The 10,499-nt window shown below is 34.6% G+C and overlaps 2 protein-coding genes across 2 annotated transcripts; both read left to right on the top strand.

Annotated features, from left to right (window-relative positions):
• The first annotated feature begins 499 nt into the window (after positions 1 to 499).
• LOC108617211 (uncharacterized) lies at positions 500 to 3,226 on the top strand. The gene is made up of 9 exons (XM_018012933.2): positions 500 to 660; positions 861 to 1,162; positions 1,220 to 1,383; positions 1,447 to 1,629; positions 1,700 to 1,909; positions 1,965 to 2,141; positions 2,207 to 2,493; positions 2,557 to 2,702; positions 2,788 to 3,226. The coding sequence occupies exons 2-9, from the start codon at positions 886 to 888 to the stop codon at positions 3,060 to 3,062; spliced, it is 1,719 nt and encodes a 572-aa protein (XP_017868422.1). The 5' UTR covers positions 500 to 660; positions 861 to 885; the 3' UTR covers positions 3,063 to 3,226.
• A 538-nt stretch (positions 3,227 to 3,764) lies between these two features.
• On the top strand, positions 3,765 to 6,424 carry LOC108617210 (uncharacterized). The gene is made up of 9 exons (XM_018012931.2): positions 3,765 to 4,181; positions 4,248 to 4,411; positions 4,474 to 4,656; positions 4,716 to 4,925; positions 4,985 to 5,161; positions 5,231 to 5,514; positions 5,572 to 5,717; positions 5,779 to 6,041; positions 6,104 to 6,424. The coding sequence occupies exons 1-9, from the start codon at positions 3,905 to 3,907 to the stop codon at positions 6,116 to 6,118; spliced, it is 1,719 nt and encodes a 572-aa protein (XP_017868420.1). The 5' UTR covers positions 3,765 to 3,904; the 3' UTR covers positions 6,119 to 6,424.
• Positions 6,425 to 10,499: the final 4,075 nt, after the last annotated feature.

Raw genomic sequence — 10,499 nt, 5'->3', positions numbered from 1 at the left:
GACTTTATAAAAACTCTATACAAAATTTTCTTCATAGGTAAAACTCGACTGATCTTCTCCGATTTCAATTTCAAAGTGTTCTATTCTGTTAATTTATTGCATAAATTGCTGAGAGGGGAAACTACGCTAAAAGTGTCCGCTCCTGCCAAAGTAACTGAGTAATAATACAAAATAGCAAATAAAATTATATCTACAATAGAGTCATTATAATGAAGAATATGTAAAATCTATTTAGTTTTGATAATGGTATGATGTCATAAAAGGGAGTTTGGTCCAACGATTAATATATCTCGTAATAGCTAAGGGCGATTTGCCATTATCGAAATCGCACACATTTCATTTTATATTTTTATTTAATTTCTACATAATTTTTATTGGATTTATACATTATTATTATTGTTATTTTCTTAAGTACTCAATTACTTATTCAAATATGATTTATTTTTTTTTTTATAAGTAGGCATAGTTTTTGTTTTAGTTTTTCTAAAGTTTGATTAGATAGCGTTTGATTTATTCTGTTTTGATTTTGTTGTAGAGCAACAGCGCTGTTTTCTAATTCTTTATTTCATTATTTTGTTTTATTCACTTTTACGTTTCCTACATTTTTACGAATCTTTTCAAATTTATAGTACAAATTAATGAAAGTGCATTTTTAGCAAAGTAAGTAAATACTTTAATTAGGATTCGCGAATGGTCTTATTGATAAGAACTTAAACTGAGTGTCTTTTATAAAAGTTTAATGAAATAGTACATAATTCATGAGGATTTTTTTTTTTTTTATTAAAGTACTCAACTCTGATGAGATCTAGTCCATGAAATCAATTAAATTAATTCAATTATTTCGATTGATTTTTTGTCAGCTTGATACCTCAAATTTCCTAAAACATGGCCTCAATTGTCGGATATGTGCCCCTCTTGGGAGAGGGAGAAGCTATGCCGGCATGGATGCACTTTGACTGGAGCGCTAAAGTGCAGCATGATATCTATAGAGATTGGGGCACTTACTACTCCAGTCGGCGTCGCGAGAACTTTGCACTTTACTACCTGACCCAAGCGCTGTTGCTGCAAAACGATGATTGGAGTACGATGTACAGACGTAGTTTAACCAGGGGCAAAGCAGCAGACATTCCGGCGGCATTACTGGATGCCATTACAGCTGAAGGTAAATCTAGATATTGAATTGACAGCAGTATATTCCACCCGTTTGAATATTCAATAGAAATGGCCTTAAATGATGTGGGACCCAATTGTCCGATTAATTTACAAATATGTGACTGTCTATTTAATCTCAACAAGTTCGAAACGTGCAAAGCCACTCTGCATAACAATTTAAGGCGATTCATGGGTATTAAAGCCAAGAACTTTGAGAAGCGTCTCATCGTGGTAAGCTTGAAAAAAACACGAAATCGTTTTAAGGATTCAAAAAGTGTATTCTCTTATTTACAGATTGACGATGTAATTCGAGACGTTACGGGCAAGGCTCTGTCTTTATTCTATCTGAGAAACCAGAAGCTGGTGCGACATGTGAGTGAATTGATCAGGGCGAGTGAAATTGTCGATGATCGTCCGAAGTGGAAGATATTGAAAGAACAAGGAAAATGTGATATACAAAGCATACCAGATGAAGAGGTTTGTACTTAACTATTATCATGTATATACCATTTTCATATCCATTTCATGCTCTTTCATGCACAAACAGGAAATCTTTTTGTCTCCTTTGGAGATAGCTCGACGAAAGCGCGCCTTCAATGTTATCCATCAGACTTATTTGAATGAGTCGTGGTACGATGTTCTATTCCTGAAAAATCTACGCACAAATCCCAGTTTGCTGCTAAGGCAATGCAAGAATTCGAGACAGTTTCTTGAAACACTGGTTAATAAACAATATGATGTTGTTCGACGGTTCATAGTCAGTATTAATCATAAAGTGTCTAAATATATAATAAATCGAATCCTCGTTATAGAAAATGATTCATAGCCGCAGTCCACTTTACTATGTGAGCTTCCTCAAGTTCAAGAATAAGAAAATGCTGGAAAAGAATAAGGAGGCATACCTGTTTCGCATTCAGTATCAGACGCATCGTAATATGATTCATGATTTACGTCAAATTCATAAACTGAGAAAGGAGAAGAAAGTCAAAGTATGTATATTTAACTAAATTCTGTTTCAATTATGCATACATATATCTATATACATATACCTTAGCAACTTTCCTCCTATGTTGAGAAAATCATGGGCGATTACTATGTGACGAAGACGAATCGTGTTATGTGCTGGAAGTTTGAGTTCTACAACGAGGTCTACAATAGCGTGGCCCTTGCACTTGCCGAGCAGTATTCGGCGCCCAAGGATATCAAAAAATCGAAAATAACATTGCTTGAAATGCTCCTGCTGCCAAAGGACAAATTCAAGGAAGCTACACCATTCGTGTTTGGCGATCGATCAACGTATACAGATGGTGATTATCAGGATCCGGTTGCAATAAGGTCAAGGTAAGATACAGTGGACTCTTACACAGCTTCCATATAATAATGATAATAATATGCAATCCAAAGAAAACTCATATCTCGACTGGAGAAACGTATTCGATTCGCCAAATTTTCGATTGAGAAATGTTATCTATACCACCAGATAGGCGACATTCATTTGAGCCAATTACGTTACGACGAATGCTGCTTAAATGCGCGTAGAGCCATCAAAGGTGACTTTTATATTAAAATATGCCTTTAATATTAGAATATGTTGAATTTTGTCAAATTCTATTAACATCTTCAATAATTTTATAGAAACACAAAACTGCAATAGCAATATCTGGAAGTTCCTTAGCATGCTGCTGATAATCAAGGCAAACGCCTTGCAGCAAAAGGTAGAGAAGACGAAGGAAGCTGCCGACGAGGCAATACCTGTTGCCGAACAGCTGAAATCACCAAGACTGATGAAATTTATAGATGCTTGCTATAATTTCGCAGTCGACGACTTCCGTCGCAAAGCAGCCTCATTAGCGGTCGCACGGGCCAGCCGAGCATCTCTAGGAGATTCTCTAGGTAATGAAGCGGAATAAATTTAATACCAAATAAACATATAACTGATTTTGCGCACACAATTAAAAATAAAAATAATTTATTAAAAAAAAAAAAAAATAAAATAAAATAAATAAAAAGAAAATACAATAAAAAGTTTAAAAAAACAAAAAAAAAGTTAATAATAAATATACAAAAATATAAATCATATTGTTTTTTAATATTCTCTAGATTGCGTCTTGACATGCCTTGATATATAATTTTTTTAGAAATTGGTCAAGTAGATTGCTTTATAGACGAAAAGAAGTCATTTATATTTATAAATATATATTGAAGTATACAGTACAAAGTAAACATAAAATAAAATATAAAATGGAAATTTATATAAAGATAAATCATTGAAACAGCATACTGATGGTCATATGTCTATTGATATTATTATCGAATCTAAAAAGACGACGCCCGAACAGATATAGAATTGAGTACGAGATTGCTCTAGATGAGTAATCAATACATTGATTACAACAAAAATGGTATATATGTTTAATACAATAATATGAACAGCACCAATAGATATAATTATAAATAAACTTAAAATACAATCATATAGCTGCAGAGAAACATTCTTGAAAAAGAAAATACCACAAAATATAATTCCATCTTCACTTTAACAAATGACTAAATTTTCATTTGAATTCAATCTAGAGCCCTTTGACTTGCCTTATCGATTACTTGACTTTGAACTACACTACGAATTAGCTTCAGTAACAACACACAAACAGAAGGAAACAGTTCAACACAGAAGAAAACATTTCTAAAAATTGTTTTTTTGTAGCTTTACAATTTTATAATTTTGCAAAGGATCTAACCATCAATAGCAAAAATGACATCAATTGTGGGCTATATCCCGTCCCCGACGCTAGATGGCGCAATACCGTTATGGCACAAGTTCGATTGGAGCCCGGAAATTGAACATGATATATATAGAGATTGGGGCACATACTACTTTAATAGACGTCGAGAGACTTTCGCCTTGTACTATTATACGAAGGCATTGGATATCGACAATTATGATTATATGACGCTGTATCGACGCAGTCAGGTGCAACGCAAGGCTGCACGCATCGAACAGGCCCTGACCGATGCACGATTGGCTGCCAGTAAGTAGAATATGTTCCTATAATTGCTTAACACGAGGACGACTGTTGATTGTGAATTGATCACAGAAATCGGCATGGTGGCGCGTGGTCCGAACTGTCCCATCAATTTGCAAATTTGCGATGCGTTGTTCGAGCTGAACCAGTTCGAGAACAGTGCGATTGAGCTGCACGATAATATACGAAGTTTCATTGGTGTCAAGGCCAAGAATTTTCAAACACGAGTCATGGTGGTAAGATATCACTGTACATAGGGATGTAACATATATACCATATATGCGACTCATAATCTTAGGTCAACGATGTCATCAAAGATGTCACATCGCGTGCCATGTCCTTGTTCTTCATGAAAAATCGAAAACTCATTCAACGCGTCAGAGAGATTAACAAAGCGAAGGAGTTCGTTGACACGCGGCCCTTGTGGAAAATATTGAGAGATCAGAAAAAATGCGATGTGCTTAGTATACCCGAAATAATTGTAAGCCTAAATACGCGCGACTAAATACATCTATAAATAACTGTATGAAATGCCTTCAGGAAGAGATTTTGTCACCTCTGGAAGTATCGCGCAGAGCGCGTGCCTTCAATGTGATACATCAAAACTATCTCAACGATTCGTGGTACGATGTTCTCTTCATGAAGAATCTGCGGAACAATCCGAGTTTACTTTTGGATCAATGCAAGCGCTCTAAAAGCTTCCTGAAAACCCTGGCCTTCAAGCAGTACGAAATCATAAGGCAGTTTATAGTAGGTTTACTATCGTATAAGGCGTTAATCTGTTTTAACTCATTATTAACTTCTCGCAGAAAATGTTGCAAAGTCGCAGTCCTCAGTATTATGTGAGCTTCTTGAAGTTCCCCGACAAGAAAATGTTGGAAAAGAATAGAGAGGCCTATCTATTCCGCATACAATATCAGACGCATCGTAATATGATTCACGATCTTCAGCATATACGAAAGCTGCGGAAGGCCAAGGACCTAAAGGTAAATATATTATATATTATTTTATATTGTTATATATTATGTATGTCATATTTATTTGATAATCTATAGGAGCTTGCCGCTTATGTTGAGAAAGTAATGGGCGATTATTATGTGACGAAAACGAATCGCGTTATGTGCTGGAAATTCGAGTTCCACAATGAGGTCTATAATACCTTGGCTTTGGCTCTTTGTGAACAATATCGCGTGCCAAGGAACTTTAAGGTAGCGCAGAGAGCCATGTTGAAATTGTTGATGCTCCCTGTCGATAAGGTGAAAGATATTGTGCCGTTCGTGTTCGGCGATCGGTCGACGTATCAGGAGGGGGACGAGGATGTCGAAGGACGAAAATGCCGGTGGGTAAAGAACAAAATTTAATAAAATACACTATTATATATGTCTTTTATATACAGCAAAATGTCAGCGCGTCTGGAGAGACGTATGAGATTTTCCAAATTTTCGATAGAGAAATGTTATCTGTTCCATCAGATGGCTGCCATTCACTTGTCTCAGCTGCATTACGACGAGTGCTGCTTCAATGCACGCAGATCGATGAAGGGTGCGCATAGCTCATATTATATTATGTGTAAACATCGTTATTATTCATTGGTTCCCCTTAGAGAGTCAAAACTGTAACAGTCTCATCTGGAGGTTCCTGGGCGTCATACAAATGATCAAAGCAACAACTTTGCAGCATAAGATTGAGCGCACCAAAGATCTTCTAGAAGAGGCTCTGCCGATCGCCAAGCAGCTCAAATCTCCACAACTCATCCGATTTATCGATGTTTGTCTATTATGCACTGACGACGAATACAGTCGCAAGATGAGCTCGATTGCCAGCCAGAGGGCCAGCAAGGCATCAACCATATTCTCTGGACAGGAAGTGGGTGAAATTTATTAACATATTTCAGCTAGCGATACTTGAACAATACATTTTCTTTACAGGCTGATATGGATTAAGAACTATTCTTATGATGATTGAAAGTATAAATAATTATCAAGCTTAAATAATTATTACCCTTATAGTAAATTACCACATAATGAAAATCATACAAGATTCAAAGAAATCAAACCATTTCGACAGAGGCACTTTGGGATTCAGGGATCGTTTCTATGACAAATTGAAAACAGATCAATAGATCCATAATAATTATATATAATTTTAAATCTTCATACCTCGGAAAATAGTTTGCATTTTACGGAAAATACAGAAGAAACCAATTAAAATTGGCTGTATTTTCTGTCACATTAAATACTTTAAAAATACGTGCTTTGTTTTTTATTCTTTATTTTAACTGAAATAAAACTGTGCTTTTGTGAGCCTAGGTGCCGACACAAGGTCAATTATAGGTCCTTGGACTCGTATGCATTTCCATTTCTAGTCCTGCTCTACCAAACAGATTTAGTTTATAGCCATGCTATCTTTGTGGCCGCCCATTAACTAGTCTCGTGTGATAACAGCTTTTATGTTAACCTACATTTAAAATGAAAAAAACACATATAATATATATGTATATGTATATATAGGAAAATTTACGTGAAAAACGCGTCGTCGTAAAATTTCTATCAACTCGATTAAATTATAACAAGTGGATTTTCATGTTTTTGTGTCGCATTTATGGCTTTTTATTGTGCTAATTTTATGCGCAGCCCGACTGAAAGGTAGCTCCTTGAGAAACACAGACTCGCACACACACACGAGCACACTCACACATGTATATAGGCACCTGCAATAATACTTGGCACACATTTAGTGGCAGCATTTAGTGGCACATTGCGGTGCCAACGTTGGCGCTGAAGTTCATCCTTAGGACATTGCCACGTTGCTGTTGTCGCAGTTGTTGTGTGTGAATGTGTATGTGCGTGTGTGTGAGTGTGAGTGTGTGCGGCACCACACTTGGCAAACTTTTTGGCCTACCTGCTCGGCACGGCACAGCGCTGCTCTCACCTGTTAGCCTGCCAGTCAGCCAGACAGCCGCCCACTCGTGTGCCTTTTGTCTTATCAAACTTTGCCGCGCATGTGTTTATGCCACAAATGGCACTTTTGCGGCAGCGCATTTTATTTTTTACTGCCACTTTTCGCCATTTTGCTTTATCATTTTTATATGCGCTGCCTTCTAGGCAGCTGGGCGTGGCTGAAGCTGGCGCTAAATTATATAAACATAAGTATATTACAGTCAGCCGCAAACTGCCCTCAGTATTTGCAGGCTCAACGTCTCAGGCTAGCAGTTCTAACAAGCAATATTATTTTTATTTATTTTTTACAATATTTAGATTTTTACTAGTACTACATTTGAATTTTAAATGAGAAGCTCTATGTTGTAAAAAATCTAATTGGTAAAGAGTCAATTATTAAACAACAAAAAATATTTGTATGCGCTGAAGTTTAAGGAATACAAAATAATTTATTTTTAATTTGTCCTCACGAAATTTGTGTTGTGTAAATATAAATTATATATATTATTGAAAAAAAACTTGTATTTTCAGGTTGCATTATGAACACTATATTTTAAAAAAACATTTATTAATTTAAATATTAAAACATGTTATATATTTCCGACTATTTTCTCTTTTATTTTCATATTGTTATTTTTAAATATATGTTTATTATTATATATTAAATTGGATATTTAAAAAAAAATTTAAATTAAAATAAATAACCATATTAGGGTCACGTACAGTGTTTCTTTTTTTATTTTTATTTTATTTTTTTTTTTATTCTTAATAGTTTTTAGCAAAAGAAATTACAATCATTATGATTATGTTATTTATATTATATTCTATATTTATATTTGTTTGATATTTATATATATTATATTTATATTATTTTAGTTCTTCAGAAGCATTTTATTAGTATTCTGTATTCTAATTTGAATTATTTTAGTTTTGCTTTCTATGAGTTCTATGTATAAAGGTACACAAAAAATGTTTGCATTGTTTTCTTTCTTATTTATTTTATTTTATTTTTTTAAATTTATAATTTATTTTTGAATTGTATTCGTTTTGAAATATATTTTTAAAATACTGCTGTGTAACTTCTTAATTATATAGAATATCTGGAATATAATTACTTAATTATTTTGGTTATATATTCATTTTAAACTCAAGTTCTCAATCTATAATTACACATAATTATAAGCAACAGATAAATATGCTTTACATAATATACATTTTTTATTCAAGATAGCATTTCTTAGCATTTCTCCTGCTTGTTATTCCGACTTGAGTCTATCTTTAGCTGCTTGAATAATTCCTTTGCTTAACTTATAAGCTCCACCGAGCTGCTACTACTGCTGTCAAATTGGCATATAGAGCCGCGAGCATTCAAATGACCGTCTAGTTGGATTTTATTGTCCTGAAGGGGCTTGAAGCTCAAGCTGGAGCGAAAGGTGTGCGCAGGCAACTAATGACCCGGTATTTATATGACAGGCCAAAGTTTATAAATATTTATGGGCCATGTTGTTGTGCTCCCTCTCTCTATCACACTCACTGTTGTTGTTGTTATTGCAGTTGTTGTTGCTGACTTACTTCAGGCTCCAACTCATTTGCTTATTTTAAAATTCCGAGCAGGCGTTGTTTCATTTTTGACACCCAGGTCCCAAATGCTATCCCCAGTTCGAAGTCCTCAGTCCTGTCATCGCACGTTGTTGCCATTGTCACGCACACACGTACTATATTTTTTACGCGCATATCATATTACACACACACACACAGATACACAAAGCACCCCTTTTATACATTTTCGAGGGATTTTTCGGCTGTAGCTCGCCAAGCAAATAGAATCACGTACACTAATTATCATCACCATTGCGCGCTCAAAAATATATTTTTATTAATTTCATTGAGGGCCACAAAGGTAATGCACATACCCTGCCAAACTCCTTCCCCCACAACTAACCCTAATTTTTAATTGAGATCTGGCAAATGGGATATACCTACCCATATGACTATGCGACTCGCCACACAAGCTGTATAAATTGGTTTCTCTATGTGAGGTGGTGCATGTAAATTTGGTACTTCTAGCTAGTTTTATAGTTAGATTAGATAAGATAACATACAATTAGCCATTATATGTTTCACTTTAACACGCACATGACATTGAATGCGAATCGTTCGCGTTATTAAAGATAAAGCCTGTTAAGCCAAGGTTCTTTTTATCGACGTTGTGGCTAAATTTCTTAGCTATTGAGCAGCAAACAAAATGCAAAATGTCTTTAAGTACATACATACATTTATACAAATTTAATATTCCCGATATCTACAAATTTATTTGAATAGTCCAGTAGAAAAATGTCTTTACTATTTACTTCTTTAATTACATTAAAAAAAAAAAAATAATAATAATAACAACATTTAAGCTTCAATCTCTCAATATTTTTATAACAAACTGGTGTCTGTGCATTTGTACTTCCGAAAAAAACGATTAAATGCCAAATCAGAATGCCATTGTCGTTTAAAATACCTCGGAATTCGAATAAAATCTATATTAGGCTTTAGTTATTCTTACATTTTAAGATCCAGTCAAAAAAGTTTATATATTGAGATCGTTAAAAAGAATAGATAAGTCGAAATTACTTCCAAAAGCTCAAAAATGCTTTAATGCTTTTATGTTAATGTTATTTTTTATTTTTGTATTTGTATTATTAAATTATAACTCAGTTCTTACCATAAAATGAAACTCAATTACAGCAATAAAAATCTGTTCAAAGCTATTTTACTTTCTGATAAAAGTTCCAGCGTTAACTGATAATATTAACCCATTCACACATTTCTAATGACGTTGAGTGAAGTGAGTAGAATTAGTTATTGTTTGCTTGACAAATATTTAAAGCAAGCAATATATATATAACTATATTTTGTATATATGTGTCATATATTTTATTTTATTCATGGAACTAGTTCTTTTTGTTATACTTCCGTGCACGTTGACTATTTGAATGTGCAATCTGTGTTGTTTTTTTTTTATAACAAAGTGTTTGCTGCAGATAAGAGGACTCACCTGCTCGGGCCAGCGGAGATAATAAGAGCGTGATAGTGTTTTATCTACAGATAAGACTATTTTGCTATTGCAATACCCACACACACACTCACACACTCACTCTTGCGTATACTCGTGGAGAACGTTGTCCACAGATTGGCACTGAGTGAATACAATAATAGGGCGATCTGGCATTATACAGTAGTAGGGTACAGTCCGTGTAACGTGAAACAAGTCGCAGTTCGAACAACTTGATCGCAGCTAAATAGTTATTAATAAAAACTTAACAATGGATCGCACACGTGTTGAGGTGGTTAACGTGCCCCCACCGGCGGGCCCAACAACGGTTATTGTCCAGCCTCC

This window comes from Drosophila arizonae, chromosome 5 (assembly GCF_054131065.1).
Source record: "Drosophila arizonae isolate 15081-1271.41 chromosome 5, UAZ_ARI_1.0, whole genome shotgun sequence".
NCBI lineage: Eukaryota > Metazoa > Arthropoda > Insecta > Diptera > Drosophilidae > Drosophila > Drosophila arizonae.
This window is presented reverse-complemented; position numbering and strand designations above follow the sequence as displayed.